The 20,878-nt window shown below is 47.6% G+C and overlaps 1 protein-coding gene across 2 annotated transcripts in view; it reads left to right on the plus strand.

Moving 5' to 3' along the window:
• LOC135919115 (nose resistant to fluoxetine protein 6-like) overlaps positions 1 to 20,878 on the plus strand; it is a 360,507-nt gene that overhangs the window by 267,347 nt on the left and 72,282 nt on the right. For both annotated transcript variants that reach the window (XM_065452846.1, XM_065452847.1), the window contains exon 11: positions 9,782 to 9,904. In XM_065452846.1, coding sequence (XP_065308918.1) covers positions 9,782 to 9,904 — 123 coding nt within the window. The remainder of the gene's footprint in view (positions 1 to 9,781; positions 9,905 to 20,878) is intronic.

Consider the following 20,878-nt stretch of genomic DNA (forward strand, 5'->3'; position numbering starts at 1 on the left):
AAAAACTTTACGCGCTCTCACGTGCTCGCTACCTCAGCGTACCCTTGTAGGAATACGGATGCAGCAGCCGTGAAAACTCAAGATTATTCGATTACTAAATAGAGGCAAAAAAGACACAACCCGAGTCACTTTTTTTTACTACAACAAAAACGATGAGCTCAGAATTCAGTATGAGTGCGATGTTTAATTTATTTTTAGAACACGACACATCTTTGGGACGACCATACATGGGTCTTAAATAGCCTAACTATTTTACTGCATGCAAAACTCAAGATGTTTTTTTACAGTACTACATTAAATAGTCAATGGTCGGTATTTGTATTAAAGTTTCATAAAAATTGGACAAGGCTTTTTTTTAAGCTTTTCTAAGATGTTCGAGCTGTTGCTATTTTTTTTTACTTCTGGAAGTTTGGAGATCTTATCACGCAGTAGACGCGTGGTGTAGTTGTTTCATGCTTCGCTGTATTATACGCATACGTGATGAATGGCGATATGTCATCCCAGTTCTTGTGGTCACAGGACACGTACGTAGCCAACAGGTTCGGCGTCGTTCGGTTCATCCGTTCAACGAGACCGTTGTTGTGTGGACGATACGGAGTTGGGCATAGTGAATGTGCACCGCACAAACGGGGAAACTCTTCTACAGAGCCGGAGATAAACCAGGGGGCGGAAACTCCTTATGCCTCCCTTAGGACACTCGGTCCCACGCAGATACGCGGCGGCAGAGCCGCTTCCACCGCTGGCCCGATATCCAGCTGGAAATAATTCTGGCACAAAACAATGTCTCCATGACGTCAGTGATGAGGTCAGAGGGGAGAGGGAGAGAGCGCGTCGCCGCGAGGAGGAGACTTGCTGCGAAGCGCTCCTTTCCCGATTCGCCTGCAAGCGGGCTGTGTTCGTGCTGTCTTGCAGATCAGCGGGCCACGCGGCGACATTGGCCAAATAGCGGAGCAGAACCCGCTGAAGTCTGCCGTGTTTACTGAGTGCTTGTTTTCTACCGCGTTTACATTGGAAGCTTCTATTCCTTTTTGGAACACTGGGACAGCGCTCGTACACACCAGTGTCCAGCAATTAGAACGAAGAATATTTATATAGCAAATCGTCATTAACTACCAATAATAGCGGGTAAAATTTACATTTCGTCATTTCGGGAAAGTAATGCCTTTGAAATTCCTAACTTGTGGTTAAGTTTATTGCTACAGTTCAACTAGTCAGCAGTATAGTAGGGGGCTGTATAAGGAAAAAAGTTCCTGGCACCATTACTCGTTAATTTTCTTCGCGTGCTGTGAAGTGGGTCAACTAAAGCAGGCCGATTCTCAGTCAGCCAAAACTCAACGCAAGGAAAAGTTGAACATTTTTGTTTTTATTCATACATTCCGTGCTGGAAAAGGCTGACCTCCACGCGTTGCGAAAGCGTCAATCTGCAGAAACAATTTTCATTCACACCTGAAATTTGTAGATCAAGAGCGAAGGCAGAAGTCCAGAAGATTCAAACCAATGCGGAAATTAGCCATCGCGAGCTGATCACATGGAACTTGGCTATCACTAATAAGATCTTGATGAGGGCTAGTTGGTTCCTTGCCTATGTTATGACGGAGACACATTTTGTGGCTTACAGAAAGAAGGCAGTGCACAATACATGTATTTCATTGACAATATATGTAAGGACCCAATGAATTTTAAACTGGCTACATGCACCTGCATGAACAGGAAGTAGCCTATAATTGCTCTCATTATTAGAACTACATGCCAAATCAGGGGCCGTATTTCTATAGCGCTTACAAGCGCATATAATGTGCCTGTTGTGATACTTTGCGTCATATTCATAAATACAGAAAAGCACGGCGAGTATTAGGACACTGCTTTGACACAACAGCAATGCAAGGAACCGACAATTCACACAAAAAAATACTTAATAGCACTCTTCATCGCAAGGGAATTACCAGTTTGCACTTAACTAGCATAAAATATTCTATACTTGTATTACAGATATTATTAAATATATTTTTGCCCGCAAAGCAAATAACATTGCGCCTCGTGTATAATACAGGTGCTCAAAAACTTGCACACACCGAAGCTGTGCCCTAAAGCAACGTAATGGAGCTTATGGTACCGTATACGCACCTAAATTCAGATAAAAACGAGGGCTTCAACCTTGTTTAGTAAGATATCTTAGTAATGGTGCATCAAAACGCAACAAGAAATTACCTGCGTGCATCCTTTTGCCGTCATTGCTCTTGAAATTTGATAAAACATCACGGTTGTGTCTTTCTTTTTTTACTTTAGCCCTGGCTGTAGGTGTATGTGCCGAGAAAGTAAAGAGTGCACAAAATGTATAGCCCACCAAACACGAACTCAACCATCCGGTGCAAATATTTCACCTACAGCATGCAAATGGGTTGCCGTCATGAAAAATGGGTTGAGCGACACTACTCCTATGTCAATCCGCTCAGGCTTGCACAGAACTGGTTAAATCAAGCAAAATGAATGCCTGCTCCGAAAATAAAGTGAAATACTTCTGCTTACCTGCTGTCATTACGAAACCTGAAAGCTTCGCAGAACTGGAATTCCCGGTGTTAGAACAGCACAGAGCAGCGCAACACATGTGATGCCCTAATTTCGCCATCTGCGTCTAACGCTTGGTTGATCTGTTTTCCTGCTTAATCTGTTCATTGCACGCCTGATATAGCTTCTCTGTCTTGTCTTTCCCATCTTCATACTTGGGAGGACAACAGAAGCAGATGAACAAGCGCGATCCAGCTTTTGATAACGCTGAGCGAGTGGCAAGGGTGAGCGGACATAAGCTGGACGGACGCTCGAAGACTTCTCGCGTTTCGCCCGATTCAAGATTGACAAAAAGAGAAATAAAGAAAAAAGTTCCATATGTTCCTTGAAACTAAAACTAGCATTTGCCTTCCGGGGGTTTGATAAACTGCCGACCACGGTCACTTACGATCGCGCGAGTTGGGCCATTGCCTAAAATTTACAGATAAATTTCACTCAGAAAATGCCGAGAGAACGAGTGGCATAAGCAACAATGGGTTCTGCGCCATTGTATCATTGTACGAGCACTGCTCCGAAGCCTATGCCTCTGACGTCAGTATGGATTTCGGTAGAGGAAGGAGGGCCGAAGTGATGCAAGATAACGTCCGTAAGCGGGAACTTGAGTTGACAGAACGACGACTCACATTCTGGTGTCCAACTGAAGGGTACATCTTTTTGTAACAGACGTGTCAGTGAATGCACAATGTCAGTGAGTCTCGGGACAAAGCGGCGAAAATACGATTACAATCCAATAAAACAGCGGAGCTCTGGTGCAGGTTGTTATGGTTTGAAGGGACTCACTGCCTCAGTCTTCCACGGGTCAGGTCGCACTGCATCAACGTGGCCAAGAACCGATGTCTGGCGCTCACCAAACCGGCACTTTCCGGAGTATCTAATCAAGCCAGCTATATGCACGCAATCAGACACTAAGGTAAGGTGAGTGATGCTGTTGAAGCCTACGGCTGAAAATGACATCATCCAGGTAACACAGACCAATGTTCCACTTTAGTCCGCGAAGAATTATGTCCCTGAATCTCTCAAAGGTGGCAGGCGCGTTACAAAGCCCGAACGGCACAGCGTTAAATTAAAACAAAACGTCCGGTGTCACAAATACGGTCTTCTGTTTGTAGTTTGTGTCCATAGGCATCTGCCAATAACCTGATGGTAAATCGAGCGAATAAAGATAGGCAGCAGGATGCAGGCAGTCTATGACGAGATCGATTCGATGGAGCGGTTACACATATTTCTTTGTGATCGTGGTTAGCCACCTGTTATCACTGCAAAATATCGATGAGTCATCTTTGTTCTTCCCCAGGACAAGTGGCGCTGCCCACGGGCTCAAGTACTTTTCTTGGCGACCTCTTTAACATATTTTGCACTTGTTCCTCAATAATCTTCCTTTCCGATGAAAACACTCTTTAAGGCTTCTGCCGGATAGGGTGAGCGGAGCCGGTGTAAATGCGATGGCGAGCGCGTGAACATGATAGAGTGGTATGGTTTTCCCGTTTGAAAAAGTCTAGCGCGGCATGATAGCGATATAGCATTTGTACCAAGGCGTGAAGACAGAGACTTGGTGAACATGCTGTGAATTTTGAATAGGGGAGATAGGTTGTTCCTTTGAGAAATTCGTGTCGTCGCAGAAGACCGTTACCGAACTGCACGTCTCGTCTTCGAAGACAGCGAGCTTCATTTCTTTAGGAAGTAGTACAGGCAAGGCAGAACAGTTTAGTGACCACAACGACGTGGCTCCATTGGTCACAGACACAACGCTACTAGGCACCAATATGTCCTTCTTAGCACAGAAATCGGTGAGTGTTTGAACCACGGCCTCAAATGAACCACTCGTATCAACAGAAGCGATGTCAGGAACATACGCTATTGACCACAGAGGCAGCGTGACTACATCAGCAACAGAAAATGTATTTTGTTGACGCGTTCTTTCACCAACAATTCCTGGGCCAAAGATGTGTTCACAGAGAGCTCACTGGTACCACAGAGACCAGATGACCTGCATGTTTTCAAAACGTCATTTCCCAGGACAAAATCTTGCGTTCACCTTTCAAGAACCAGAAATTCAGTTAAGAAACACTTCTGAGCATGTAAAGCTTTCGCAGCACAAACACCAAGAGGACGAAGCATGTCACCGCGTTCGAAGAAATCTAGTGACCATGCTAAGAAAACATCACTTTACGGTGGAGGCGGTTTTTGAAAGAACGGTTCATAGGGCATATTATGGCTCCCAGTGTACACCAAGCCCATCGCATACACACTATGAATTAACACTTCACTTTTCTTCACAGCGTAGTAAGCGGCAGGGGCATCTGTGTCGTATCACTTCCGGTGACCTCACCTCCATTGTTCGCACAGGCTTGTTTCCCGGCAGTAGTGATGAAATTGAACGTCACCGCAGTGAGGGAAAGTCACGCTGGCGTGAAGGTGGTGGAGCCAAGCAACGGTGGGAAAAAATAGAATCACTGCGCTGATTGCGGCGGGAAACGGTATTGGGAAAGGGCGTCGCGATTAATCCCTGAGACCACGGATGACCGCACTCTCGCGCCAAGATTACATCGACGGTGGTTCACACCACCTTGGTATTTGGCAACAGAAACGAGAAATGTGCCGAGTAGCACCGCATCTGTAACACACAGGAGGCTGCGATGAGGACAGTGTAGGCGTCTAGGCCCACCGAAGGTCGATAGCTTCGTGTGCGCTGTAGCACCCACACGCTTGCGCGTCCCCCGCGCTCATGAAGTGAAACGCCCCTCTAACTTTTTAGAGTGAAGCTTTCTTTGCTCTTCCATTGACTTTCCCACTGCTGCTGCTGCTGTGGGCTGCTGTCGCGCACACCGCTTCGGGGGTGGTTCAGAGCGTGTATATAGATGACAGGCGCGAGTAAGAGGAAAGGCAGCGGGAGAAACTCGTTTTCACCCCATCACCTCGAATGTTCACAATGCCCTCTGAAGCTCCCTGGCCGTTGCCACTTTAGCCGCTTGACAGGTGTAATTATTCATGACTCCCCTCAGAAGCATTCCAGAAACTGCAGCGCTTCCCTTTCTACTAACGTGCGAGGCCAGAAGGCACATAGATAAAACTGTAAAGAGGAGAAGGAGAGGGAGGAGAAGAGGCAGTTCCCATACAAGAGAGGGGAAATTTACGTGAGAAGGCAAGGAAACCCCGCTACTACATGACAGCGGTTGTGAGAAAACAGGCTAAGCTTAGGTTCAAGGTGCAGTACAGTACGTTGCTGCTATTTCAGAAATTTGACGCTATGCAAATGTCAAGCGGGCAACTTACGCAGTGCGTGCAGAAGCAGAGCCGCATTAATTAAAGCGCGCTGCAGGGTCCAGGAGACCCTACGGAAGCTGTCGACCGTAAAATCAACACTTCGGTACCCGCCGCGTTAGCTTTGCGGCTATGGCATTGCTAGATGTCGCGGATTTGATCCCGATCGCGGTAGCCGTATTTCCACCTGGGCGAAATAGAAAACGCACAAGCACTTAGACTTTGGGCCACGTTAAAGAACATCATAGTGTCAAAAATAATCAGGAGTCCACCGCTACGGCTTGCCTGATTGCCTCATAATCCGAGTGTGGTTTTTACACGTATAGCCCCGTAATACAATACAAGTTTAATACTTCTGCCACAATGCGATGTGCCATGTGAGGCAATGACAACGCTCAACCCTCTGAGAGGTTATAAAATATGGCGCACAACAACGCCTTAACCAAACAGCTCTCCCTGTGTGTTCTGTGTACTACGCAGACAAACAGCAGTAGTGCACGCAAGGTAACGTTTAACATCAACTCACCACTCTCATGTTAGCTTAAACGTTGAAGAAATTAAGCTCTAGCCGTCAACATCGCCACTAATTATCGTCAATCAAAGCATCCAGCACGGAAATTGCTTCGCTTACATCGATTCCCACAGCGCGTGTGATTTTCCTATTTTTATAATTGTGCCTATTTCCTTCATGAATTAATTTCACCCACTGCGCTTACCAAGTGTCTAAGATTAGCTTGTTCCGTACATTTTCTCAGTGACATTAAAAGCATTTATTTGCTTTTTGGCTTGAATTCATTAGTTAGGCTCACTGATTCTCTTACTACTGCTGCCGTGCAATTTGGTGGGTCGGGATTATAAAAGACCAGTTCCTTTTTGACGGCAGTCTCTCTTCTCTGACTTTCTAAGATGGTTGTTTCGCTGCTCACAAATGACTGTACTTCATTTCATCTAATATATTTGAGCACGATTTAGGCCTGAAATTTGACCCTGATTGCGGGCTATTCCATTTCGTTGTGTTTTTTTCTGCCGAGACATTTCACACTGTTTCAGAAAAATTTGGACGCGGTTCTCTCGAAAGCCGCTGAATCCCAGTGAATACTTGAGCGTTTCAATACCTCGTGCACGAAGATGTGCACATGCCATTCCTTCTATTGAAATAAATCCTCTCTTTCATCTATTACCTACTCCGATAGCCCTGCCTCTTTTGGGTGTCTGTTTTCTCCTAATGCTTTGCACTGATATTCGATTGCTTCACCTACTTTCGTATTCCAACATTTATGTATTCCGGATTTGCAAGGAATATTTTGTTTCTTCGACATAATTGTTTACGATGACACGAATAATCCACTACAATGTCGCGTTGTTAGCACTTTTTCGGTTTTCTCTTTAACGCTGCTTGCACTGGCTGCTGTTGCTCGTTGATGTATAACTTGGGTGTTCTTGTTTATCCACACTGTTCCCCTTTTCGATGTCAGAAATACAAAAGAATGAATTTCTGGCAAGTCATTAGGCTTGTACTTTCACTCTTGTTTGTTAGCACATCAACAAAATTGCTGCAGGGTATTGATTCTATATTGGCAGTGTAGACGACTGATATTACCGAAAATTCCGGTCGGATCACTGAACTCCATCAGGCGTCAAGCAAAAAACAGGTATTCATTGTTTAGTTGCGTGCAATATTTGCTTGTCCAAAAGGCCGCTACTCCAATAATCACATTCGCTTAATTAAGGACTGATACTTCTTGCGCGAGGCAAGAAACAGGCCACACAGAGAGAAGGAAGTTGACGAAACCTTGTCTCCCGATAATGTTCCCACAAACCCGAAACTGTTTCCATTTCAACTTCTTTTATACGCCCTTGCCTTCCCCTGTTCCCTTTATTCTTGCGTTGTTCAGTTGGACCCTCCCCAATGTTCCTACATTAAAGAGCGGATCTTCCAAATCATTGCCATTAGCTTCTTTGATTGCGTGAATAGTTAATTTGCTTGTTGCTCCTTAGTTTTTCATCCGTCTAACCTTTCACTTTTTTTCGCACTTTTCAAGCTTATGTTATGATCCTGTTAGCGTAGTCCATGCTTTGACAGAGAACCTTCTTGACAAGTAAAGTATTAGTACATTTACAAATCTCTTCTAACCGAAGCGACAGATTTGATGTTTCCGTGATTGTACACAATCACAAAGCATAAAAGGAAAATGGTCTCCTCTAATACCGTTTACGTATTCGCTAATATGTGACTTCGCATAGAAGGGGTGAAGATTGTCATCCATTTTGTTAAGGGTGTCGTCAGTCGCTTAAATGATCTGCGATTCTACATGAAGCCATGATGTGACATTTCTGTGCGTCGCCAAGATGTTTGCAATCAATGGTGCAGCCATGTTACTGTACGCGATCCTCTAAGGCATTCGTGGGCGTGTTTCAGTTCTTGTCATCACTCTACTAGCGTTTCGCTTCATTCAATACTATCGTAGCTGTTCATCTTCCTAGCGCCACCCACGCCGCATGATAATCAGGGATATTTCCTGGTGGTTGTGGGAATTATGAAAGTTCATATTTTCCGGTGCTCCTACGTGAGCTATAGAAGCGAGTAGAGTAGACAGCTCTTTCCCCTCCACGCGTGCGGGGAGGCAGACGACTTTTCATCCGAGGTAGCACAAAGCCGGTTCACTGTGTCATGCTACTGGCCCAGAATTTTCATTGTCAAGGCTGGTGTGACAAAAGCGGTGGCGTCAAACTCACTGTTGCCTACTCGGGAGCATCCCCATTACATTCTCTGGCAGTTGGTCCACTAGCATGACGTCAAGGATCGGAGTGAAAAAGCCTTTTGCCATCTACGTGGTGTTGGCTTTTCGCGCGGGGGTACAACACTCTTGCAAATCGGTTGCAAGAGTTGCAAAAAAAAAAGACTGTCGTAAATTTGACTGTAACATGTATAATCACATCTTACTATGAAATTTCTGTTCTGAACGACAAAGAAAATAAGCGAATCATAACTTATCCATAAGTTCAAGACATTGCAACCAATAGGCATAAACGCTTCAAAGGGAGCTTTAAAATCTATTTGCTATGGTAAATTTCTAACTATAGGCAACAACACATAGTTTGGCTGCGTAGTGTTTTTCTTTCTCCCTTTCTTTCCTTTTTTGTTTTATTTATAAATTTATTCCATTTAAGTATTTTTTTTTATTTTTTCTTCACAAGCCCCGTTTGGTCGCGCTCTTTTTATTATATCTTTCAGAGACACGATAGCCCACGACCTTCAGCGAAGCAGGTAATAGCGAGGTGCTGTGCACACGGCCGTTGACACGCCAGTTGACACACTGCCGGGTCACCAGCCTTGTGCACAGCACCCCTTTATTCACAATTCTACACTCTCGCCGCTAACACACCTTCGGTCGTTGCTGCACCCACCCGCCTCACCCACTCTCCCCTTTAGAAGAACCCTATCTATGTATACTGTGCCAAGGAAATCACATGTCTCCGTGAAAAATACTAGTCCACTTGTCTAAACGTTGGCTCCCGCTTTTACCTTCTTCTTGTTTTGCGTATGGCTGATTCAGCCATGTCTTCTGTATCAACTTTTTCACTTTCCTTACGCGCGATGGCGGTTTGTGTCAGCCTGACCTCTTATTTGCATTCGTGCGAGCTTGCACCTAAAGTTTTGCTTTTGCTGCCTATTCACTTTTCGGGCATTCTTTATGCTAATTACAATGCTTATCACGGCCTGTGTTCTGACTACACAGTGCAGCCCTCGGAGCCAGTGCGTCGTTGCCGTTTACGTGTTCCAATTTAGCACACTTCGCAGCTTTCACGGCACTTCAGGGCTACTCGTTTCGCGCTCACGTGAAATAATACCTAAATGCACTGCGTGCAAAGTACAAAAAAGTAAGATGACGGGAGTTCGACCTTTTTGACCTAATGCACGTTTTTTTTTATTACCCTTTCGTCTCTTTTCCAGGAAGCGGCGGCTGAGCATCATGATAATGCTCGCCTGTGTCGTTGCATCGATGGTCATGGTAGGAGTGCAGACATACCTCAGCGAGTACCCACCGACCATGTTTCTGTTCGCCAGAGATGTAAAGTAAGTTTCAGTTTCATCAAATTGTGTACCACATTGCAGCAGTTATGCGCTTGGCGAAAATTCTGATATCTTTAGTGCGAACGCCACTATGTTGTGTTTATATATAGTTACAATGACACTGGAATACTTAGGTTTGACTGCAATAGTAAGCAGATTTAAAAACGTTTCTGCAAGTTAATTAGAGTAAGGCGCGCGATAAAAAAGCTACAGTGACGTTTCACTTAGTGAGCGTGAGTGACGCGCAAGCGTATGGGTGCTATAGCGCAAACGAAGCTATCGGCCCTCGGTGCGCCTTGACGCATGGACAGTCTGCATCACAGATCGCTCTCAATGTCCCTTTGCAAACCTTGTCGCAAAGCCTCCTGTAGAACAGGAGGCTTTCCGTTGGGCACGTGCGAAGAAGTACAATGTTTGGTGACCAGTAGAGAGACAGAGAGACTGACTGTCGATAGGAAATAGGCTTAATTATTGTTTAGAAGGCACTGCAGTGGGTAGAATCGAACAAGTCGAATGTTTGGTGACCAGTAGAGAGACAGACAGACTGACTGGCGATAGGAAATAGGCTTATTTATTGTTTAAAAGGTACTGCAGCGGGCAGAATCGAACAAGTTGAATGTTTGGTGACCAGTAGAGAGACAGAGAGACTGACTGTCGATAGGAAATAGGTTTAACTATTGTTTAGAAGGTACTGCAGCGGGTAGAATCGAACAAGTTGAATGTTTGGTGACCAGTAGAGAGAGAAAGAAACTGCCCGTGGGGAGATGATAGGCGTAAGCGACTATCTGAAGTTCCTGTGGTGGTAGGTGCAAAAAAGTTAAATGCTCGGAGATGTGAACAGAGAGAGAGAGAGATAAAGAAAAACTATATTTGGAGAGGAAATAGGCGTAAGTATCTATCAAAAACTGATACAGTGAGTAGATATGAAGTTGAGCGTTAGGAGACCAGTAGGGAGTGACAAATTGCTTGTGCTGAACAAGTGTGTTGGGAAGGCGTCAACAAACCGGATGTTTGAAGATCAGTAGGGGGAGGAACACTGATTGTTCAGAGGAAATAGGCATAAATTTGGATCGAAAATGTCTGCATTAAACTGATGCGAACAAGTGGAACATTAGGAGAAAGAAAGGAAGAGGAAGAAACTCTGTACGCAGAGCAAATAGGCGTATGTGTCAGTCGGTGGTTTCTGCGGTGGGCAGATTCCAACGAGTTTTACACATGGAGAGCAGTGGGAAGAGGGAGATGGCATTTTCATAGGAAAGAGCAGCAATTATTGATAAAAAGGTTCTGCAGCAGTGACCAAGTTGAATCTTTCGCGAGCAATAGAGAGAGAGTGACTGCATGTGGAGAGACAGTAGGCCTAATTTTCAAGCAGAAGGTTCTACACTGGGCAGATGCGAATAATCTTGCATGTTTTGGCACCAGTTGACCGAGAGGAAGATTGATTGTGCAGATGAAATAAGTGTATGTCTCAATCGGAAGGTTCTGCACATGGCAGATTCCAGCAACCTGAACGTTTGGCGAGCACTATAGAGAGAGAGGGGGACTGCATATTTAGAGGAAATAGTCGAAATGGTCGATCAGTATTTCCTGCGGTGGGCACATGCGCGCAACTTGCACTTTCAGAGACCAGTACAGATATAGGGATGCTCTATTGTACAGAGGAAATACGTGTAGGCGTCGGTTAGAGTGTCCTTGGTGGGCAGATGCGAAGAAGTTCAGCGTCTGCAGACAAATATAGAAAGAGAGAAAGTGTATTTAGAGCGCATATTCGTGTAATCGTTTATCAGAAGTTTCTACGGTGACTAGGTGAGAACAAGCTGAATGTTTCGACCCAGCATAAAGACAAGGAGACAGATTGTGCAGAGGAAATAGGCGTAATTATCGCTCAGAACGTTCCGCTGTAGGGACGTGCAAAAACGTGAAACGTTTGTAAAACATTCGACAATAATAGACTTCATTTCTAAAGGAGGTAGCGCGATTTACCATCAGAACGTTATGTGGTGGTCAAATGAGAACAAATTGAATGTTTGGAGACCAGTTGTGAGATAGAGTTACTGCATTTGGAAGGGAAATCGGCCTAATTGTCCAGCAGGAGGTTCTGCGCTGGGCACATGCGAACAAGTTTAACATTTGAATACCAGTACACAGAGAGTAAAAGAGACTGCATATAGAGATGGTGGGCTTAAGTGTAGATCTGAACGTTCTTCGGTGAGCATGTGCGAACAGGTTAAATATTTGACCACCAGTAGAGAGATTTCATTTAGAAAGGAAATGGTCATAATTGTCCATACGAAAATTCTGCAGTGGGTAAAGGCAAATAAGTCGAATACGTAGCGGCCAGTAGAGCGACAGCGAGACTAATTGTGGAGGGTAAATGCTTGTCATACTCGATCAGAAGGCCTGTCGGCAGGCTGATGCACACAGTTGAAGGGTTGGCGATCAGTAGAGAGAGACACTACATGTCTGGAGCAAATAGATGTAAATCTTGATCAGAAGGTTCTGCGGTGGGCAGGTGCGAACAAGTTGAACGCTTGGATACCAGTAGAAAGAAAGAGAGACTTATTATGCAGACTAAATAGATGTATGTACCGATCAGAAGGTTCTGCGGTGAGTAGGTGCGGACAAGTTGAAGGCTTGGCGATCAGTAGAGAGAGAGAGACACTGCATGTGTGGAGCAAATAGGCGTAAGTGTTGATCAGAGGGTTCTGCAATGGCAGGCGCGAACAAGTTCAACGTTTCGATCCCACAACACAGAGCGACACAGACCCCATGTGTTCGAGAACGAGGTGTAAGTGTCGACCACAAGCATACGCAGTAGGCACGTGCAAACAAGTTGAGCGTTTGGATACCACAAAAGAGAGAGAGAGAGAGACCGCATGAGTTCGGGAACGAAGCGTGATGTCGATTACAAGTGTATGCAGTGGGCAGGTGCCACCAAGTTGAACATTTGTATAACACTAAAGAGAAAGAGACCCCTTGTATTCGGGGAACGAGGCGTAAGTGTTCATCGCAGCTATATGCAGAGCGCTCGCGCGAACAAGTTTAATGTTTGGATGCCACAAAAAAGAGAGAGAGAGAGACCCCATCTGTTCGGGAGCGAGGCGTAAGTGTCGATCACAAGTGTATGCCTTCATCATCATCATCAGCCTGGTTACGCTCACTGCAGGGCAAAGGCCTCTCCCATACATCTCCAACAACCCCGGTAATGTACTGATTGTGGCCATGCCGTGCCTGCAAACTTCTTAATCTCATCCACCCACCTAACTTTCTGCCGGCCCCTGCTTCGCTTCTCTTCCCTTGGAATCCAGTCCGTAACCCTTAATGACCATCGAATATCTTCCCTCCTCATTACATGTCCTGCCCATGCCCATTTCTTTTTCTTGATTTCTACTAAGACGTCATCACCTCCCATTTGTTCCCTCACCCAATCTGCTCTTTTCTTATCCCTAACGTTACACCAATCATTCTTTTCATAGCTGGTTGCGTCGTCCTCAACTTAAGTAGAACCCTTTTCGTAAGTCTCCAGGTTTCTGCCCCGTAGGTGACTACTGGTAAGACACAGCTATTATACAATTTTCTATTGAGGGATAATAGCAACCTGCTGTTCATGATCTGAGAATGCCTGCCAAACGCACCCCAGCCCATTCTTATTCTTCTGATTATTTCCGTCTCATGATCCGGATCCGCCGTCACTACCTGCCCTAAGTAGATGTATTCCCTTACGACTTCCAGTGCCTCGCTGCCTATTGTAAATTGCTGTTCTCTTCCGAGACTGTTAAGCATTATTTTAGTTTTCTGCAGATTAATTTTTAGACTCACTCTTCTGCTTTGCCTCTCCAGGTCAGTGAGCATGCATTGCAATTGGTCCCCTGAGTTACTAAGCAAGGCAATATCATCAGCGAATCACAAGTTACTAAGGTATTCCCCATTAACTTTTATCCCCAATTCTTCCCAATCCAGGTCTCCGAATACCTCCTGTAGACACGCTGTGAATAACATTGGAGATATCGTATCTCCCTGCCTGACGCCTTTCTTTATTGGGATTTTGTTGCTTGCTTTATGGAGGACTACGGTGGCTGTGGAGCCGCTATAGATATCTCTCAGTATTTTTACATGCGGCTCGTCTACACCCTGATTCCGTAATGCCTCCATGACTGCTGAGGTTTAGACAGAATCAAACGCTTTCTCGTAATCAATGCAAGCTATATATGAGGGTTGGTTATATTCCGCACATTTCTCTATCCCCTGATTGATAGTGTGAATATGGACACGTGTACTTATCTTTATCGGGCGACCACGTTTGGCCGCCTAACAAATGTTATCGTGCAGCGCAGGACACGCCTGCATGTAAAAGAAGTTTCTGGAATGTTATCGATGGTTCCCTCCACTGTCTTTCACCGCAACTTGTGTAATCTGATTGCATGTATGCGCGACGCGAATAGTGCAGAACGTTGTGGAAGGCGCGCGGGTCCCATCGGTTAATCTGGAACATTCCACGACTGATCTATAAATGTTGACGCGCTTGACCCGCTGATCAGATTTACGACGATCGCCGACTGTGTTCGCCGCTCTCGTTGTGCTTTAAGTGTAGCCTGTTTTGTGGGCAGAGGTTCGCCCAATAAAAGCTAGTTTTGCTTTTCACAGTACTGCTACTGTGTTCTTTGACGTCACGACCACGTGACATTTGGTGGAGGTGCTTGTGCGTTCATGTACCAAACGCCCCCGCAAAGCCGCGATCCAAGCCCGAAGCCCGAGGACAAAACCAACGACGCCCAAGACCAGCGGGCTAGCCGCCGACTGCAAGCACTGCCCCCAGAGCATGGACTTCTACCTGAGACGAACAGGAAGATTACCACCAAGTCCACCCCAATGGCAGCCCCAGCATCCCCCGTCGTGCTGCAGCAGCCCAGGGAGCCCCCGACGTTCCGCAGTTCAACATACGAGGACCCGGAAACCTGGCTCGAGATGTATGAGAGAGTCGCTGCGTTTAACAACTGGAACAGCGACGACAAACTGCGACATGTCTTCTTCGCATTAGAAGACGCGGCCAGGACGTGGCTCGAGAACCGAGAAGACACCTTAACGACCTGGGAACTTTTCCGTAGCGGCTTCCTGCAGACATTCGCAAGCGTCGTACGCCGAGAACGAGCCCAAGCGCTATTAGAAATCCGGGTGCAACTACCAAATGAGACCACAGCGATTTTTACAGAAGAAATGAGCCGCCTATTCCGCCACGCCGACCCGGAAATGTCCGAGGAGAAGAAAGTCCGCCTACTGATGCGTGGTGTAAAGGAGGAACTTTTCGCCGGAATGGTACGGAGCCCACCGCAGACCGTCGAGGAGTTTCTTCGCGAAGCCACCAGCATCGAGAAGACACTGGAAATGCGGAACCGGCAATTCAACCGCCGCTCTAACTCGACAAAATACGCCGGAGTTCAATCACTGGCAACCGACGACCTGCGCGAGACTATCCGAGCGGTCGTGCGGGAGGAGCTCCAAAAGTTGTTCCCGTCATCACAGCTTCAAGTGGCGTCGATTGCCAACGCCTTACATGAGGCGGTCCAACAACAACTCGGAGTAGCCCCTGAATTGCCGCAACCTCAGCCGCAAGCGATGACATACGCCGCTGTAGCCCGCCGTCACGTACCCGCTCGGCATCCACGCCAGGGCCCAGTGACGACACAGTTCCGTCGTCCACCACCACCCCCACCGCCAGCACGCCAAGCCGTCCCCTCACGCGGCGTTCCAAGGAAGACAGAAGTTTGGCACGCCCCCGACCACCGTCCGCTTTGCTATCACTACGGAGAAGCCGGGCACATCTACCGCCGATGCCCATACCGGGATATGGGACTCCGAGGGTTCCCCGTTAACGCGCCGCGACCACAAATTGGCGAACGACCTCGCGATATCGCCGACTACCTCGCCGCCACTCAGTGGAACCCTCTGCAACCATCCCGTTCGCCGTCACCAGGCCACTACCTGTCACCGCAGCGCCGACCATACACCGGCCCAGCACGGGGCCGCTCTGCGAGCCCATATCCGGAAAACTAAAAGCAGCAACCGATGGAGGTGCGGTTGCTGTTCGTCGAAGTGACGAAGATCCTCCGCCGCCGACGAAGACGATGAAGAGACCATCTCGACGACATAATAACGACACCCCGCCGTCCCGACGAAGTCAGGAAGCCAAGACTACACCGACGAAAGACGACCTGACGACGCACCGTTCCAGCTTTAGTTCAACACGACGCAGCCGTGATCCGACACCAAGACCCAACTGCAACGCCAGACAAAGAACCACCGACTTCGACGTGCTTCTCGACGGCCACGCAGTTACCGCCTTAGTGGACACAGGTGCTGATTACTCCGTCATGAGTGGACACATCGCCACACAGTTGAAGAAAGTTAAAACTGCGTGGGAAGGCCCTCAAATTCGAACCGCTGGATGACACCTCATTACGCCGACTGGAGTCTGCACGGCAAGAATTACCGTTCATGACCGGACTTACCCTGCCTCCTTCGTTATCCTCCAACAGTGTTCACGAGACGTCATTCTCGGCATGGACTTCCTGAACCAACACGGCGCAATCATCGACCTGAAGTCGAAGTCAATAACGCTGTCGGAAGATCAAGCGATACCGCCGGAGAGCCCTCGTAGTCACCACGCCTTGAGGGTGATCGAAGATCAAGTGAGCATCCCGCCTCGCTCCAGCATTGTCATTTCGGTCGGCACCGAAACACCCGCTGACGTAGAAGGGGTCATCGAAGGCGACCAACGTCTATTGCTCGACCGTGAAATTTGCGTCGCAAGAGGGATCGCTCGACTGCACGGAGGAAACACGAAGGTGTTGCTGACAAACTTCAGCCAGGAGTTCAAGCACATCAACAAGGGCACGACGATCGCATACATCGAGGAAATTCAGGAAACCAGCGATGCGTTTGTCCTCTCGGATTCTGTCGCATCTACCCCGACGACCGTAGTTCCCGAGCCAGACTTCAACATAAATCCAAGTCTCCCCGTGATTAAGCAGCAACAGCTCAGAAGTCTCTTTCGACGATACAAAGACTGCTTTTCGACGTCATCAAGGATTCGACAAACACCAGTCGCAAAGCATCGCATAATAACCAAAGAATGCGCTCGACCACTACGCCAGAGCCCTTACTGAGTTTCGACGCGAGCACGCGAAGCTATAAGATACCAAGTCGACGAAATGCTGCGCGACGACATCATCCAGCCGTTGAAAACCCCGTGGGCCTCTCCAGTAGTTTTAGTTAAGAAAAAGGACGGAACCCTACGTTTCTGCGTCGATTATCGTCGATTGAACAAAATCACGAAGAAAGACCTATACCCCCTCCCACGGATAGACGACGCATTGGATCGGCTCTGCAATGCCAAATACTTCTCATCGATGGACCTCAAGTCTGGCTACTGGCAAATAGAAGTCGACGAAAGCGATCGCGAAAAGACCGCCTTCATCACATGAGACGGCCTCTACGAGTTCAAGGTTATGCCGTTCGGACTGTGCTCGGGGCCTGCAACGTTCCAGTGCGTCATGGACACAGTATTAGCAGGACTGAAGTGGCAGACCTGTCTCGTTTACTTGGATGACGTCGTCGTCTTCGCCGGAAATTTCGACGATCACCTCAAGCGGCTTGCGACAGTACTAGAAGCCATCAAGTCGTCAGGGCTTACTCTGAAGCAGGAAAAATGCCGCTTCGCTTACGATGAGCTTCTGTTCCTAGGCCACGTAATCAGCAAATCTGGTGTCCGTCCAGACCCGCAAAAGACAGCTGTAATCGCACAATTCCCGCAACCCATCAACAAGAAGGCAGTGCGTAGATTCCTTGGCATGTGTGCCTACTACAGGCGCTTTGTCAAGGACTTTTCACGCATCGCCGAGCCGTTGACAAGTCTAACTAAATGTGATGTTGAGTTCAAGTGGGAAACGCCGCAGGCCAACGCATTTGAAGAACTCAAACGACGCATGCAGTCGCCGCCGGTACTTGCGCACTTCGACGAGTACGCCGATACAGAAATCCATACTGACGCCAGTAGCCTAGGCCTCGGTGCCATTCTAGTCCAGAGGAGAAACGGAGTCGAACAGGTGATAGCTTACGCTAGCCGGTCGCTGTTAAAAGCGGAAGGCAACTATTCTACGACCGAAAAGGAATGCCTCGTCATCGTTTGGGCTACAGCTAAATTTCGCCCTTATCTTTATGGCAGGCCATTCAAAGTCGTCAGTTACCAACACGCGTTGTATTGGCTAGCGAATATAAAGGATCCTTCAGGACGACTAGCGCGGTGGAGCCTCAGCCTACAAGAATACTACATCACTGTCACCTACAAGTCCGGACGAAAACACTCCGATGCCGTTTGCCTATCACGCGCCCCCATTGACCCGCCGCCGCAAGACGACGAGAATGACGACGCCTTCCTTGGAATGATAAGCGCGGAACACTTCGCTGCACAGCAACGGGCAGACGCGGAGCTAAAAGGCCTCGTCGAATATTTGGAAGGGCACACCGACATTGTCCCCAGGGCATTTAAGCGCGGATTATCTTCCTTCACGCTCAAAAACAATCTACTCGTGAAGAAGAACTTTTCACTAGTCCGCGCCAACTACCTTCTTGTTGTCCCGTCAGGACTTCGTCCAGAAGTATTGCACGCCCTACACGACGATCCGACCGCTGGACACCTAGCATTTTCCCGGACACTATCAAGGATACAAGAAAAGTATAATTGGCCGCACCTGACCGCCGACGTCGCCCGTTATGTCAGCGACGCAAGACAGCGCCGACAAGGCCAGCCGGATTACTACAGCCAATCGAGCCGCCTTGCCGACCATTCCAGCAGATCGGGATGGACTTGCTGGGACCCTTTCCGACGTCAACAACCGGAAATAAGTGGATCGTCGTGGCGACGGACTACCTAACCCGCTTCGCTGAAACTAAAGCACTGCCGAAAGGTAGCGCAGCCGAAGTGGCGAAATTCTTTGTCGAAAACATCCTGCTGCGACATGGCGCCCCAGAAGTCCCATCACCGACAGAGGAACGGCCTTTACAGCGGAGCTAACTCAAGCCATTCTGAACTACAGTCAGAGAAGGCACAGGAGGACAACGGCCTACCACCCGCAGACGAATGGTCTTATGGAGCGGCTGAATAAGACCCTCGCCGACATGCTAGCGATGTACGTCGACGTCGAACAAAAGACGTGGGATGCCGTCCTGCCGTACGTAACATTCGCTTACAACACGGCGGTGCAAGAAACAACACAGATCACGCCGTTCAAGTTGGTTTACGGCAGGAACCCGACGACGACGCTCGACGCCATGTTGCCGCACGTCACTGACGAAGAAAATCTTGACGTCGCTACCTATCTCCAGCGCGCCGAAGAAGCCCGACAACTCGCCCGCCTACGGATCAAAAACCAGCAGCGTAACGACAGCAGACACTACAATCTCCGACGACGCTTCGTCGAGTACCAGCGCGGCGACCGTGTTTGGGTATGGACCCCAATACGGCGACGAGGACTGAGTGATAAACTACTGCGACGCTATTTCGGACCCTACAAGGTCATCCGACGTATTGGCGCACTGGAATATGAGGTCGTGCCAGACGGCATTTCGCATTCACAGCGGCGCCGCGCACGACCTGAAGTGGTCCACGTGGTGCGTCTTAAACCGTTTTACGGACGCTAACGAACTTTCCTTATTTTGTTGTTTTCTTTGCTACGAGTGCTTATTTATTACTTTCGTTTGTTTGCAGCATCGGGTCGATGCTTTTTAAGAGGGGGGTAATGACACGTGTACTTATCTTTATCGGGCGACCACGTTTGGCCGCCTAACAAATGTTATCGTGCAGCGCAGGACGCGCCTGCATGTAAAAGAAGTTTCTGGAATGTTATCGATGGTTCCCTCCACTGTCTTTCACCGCAACTTGTGTAATCCGATTGCATGTATGCGCGACGCGAATAGTGCAGAACTTTGTGGAAGGCGCGCGGGTCCCATGGGTTAATCTGGAACATTCCACGACTGATCTATAAAAGCCGACGCGCTTGACCCGCTGATCAGATTTACGACGATCGCCGACTGTGTTCGCCGCTCTCGTTGTGCTTTAAGTGTAGCCTGTTTTGTGGGCACAGGTTCGCCCAATAAAAGCTAGTTTTGCTTTTCACAGTACTGCTACTGTGTTCTTTCACGTCACGTCCACGTCACAATATGGTCTATTGTTGAGTAGCCTTTACGGAATCCTGCCTGGTCCTTTGCTTGAAAGAAGTATAAGGTGTTCCTGATTCTATTTGCGATTACCTTAGTAAATAGTTTGTAGGCAACTGACAGTAAGCTGATCAGTATATAATTTTTCAAGTCTTTGGCGTCTCCTTTCTTATGGATTAGGGTTATGTTAGCGCTCTTCCAATATTCCGGTACGGTCGAGGTCATGAGCCATTGCGTATACATGGTGGCCAGTTTCTCTAGAACAATCTGCCAACCATCCGTCAACAAATCTGCTGTTACCTGATCCTCCCCAGCTGCCTTCCCCTATTTTATAGCTCCCAAGGCTTTAATTACTTCCGGCGTTACCTGTGGGATTTGGAATTCCTCTAGACTATTCTCTCTTCCATTATCGCCGTGGGTACCACTGGTACTGTATAGATCTTTATAGAACTGCTCAGCCACTGGAATTATCTCATCGATATTAATAATGATATTGCCGGCTTTGTCTCTTAACGCATACATCTGATTCTTGCCAATTCCTAGTTTCTTCTTCACTGCTTTTAGGCTTCCTCCGTTCCTGAGAGCATGTTCAATTCTATGCATATTATACTTCCTTATGTCAGCTGTCTTACGCTTGTTGATTAACTTAGAGAGTTCTGCCAGTTCTAGCTGTAGGGTTAGAGGCTTTCATACTTTGGCGTTTCTTGATCAGATCTTCCTTCTCCCGCGATAGCTTACTGGTATCCTGTCTAACGCTGTTACCAG

Source organism: Dermacentor albipictus, chromosome 1 (assembly GCF_038994185.2).
Source record: "Dermacentor albipictus isolate Rhodes 1998 colony chromosome 1, USDA_Dalb.pri_finalv2, whole genome shotgun sequence".
Lineage (NCBI taxonomy): Eukaryota > Metazoa > Arthropoda > Arachnida > Ixodida > Ixodidae > Dermacentor > Dermacentor albipictus.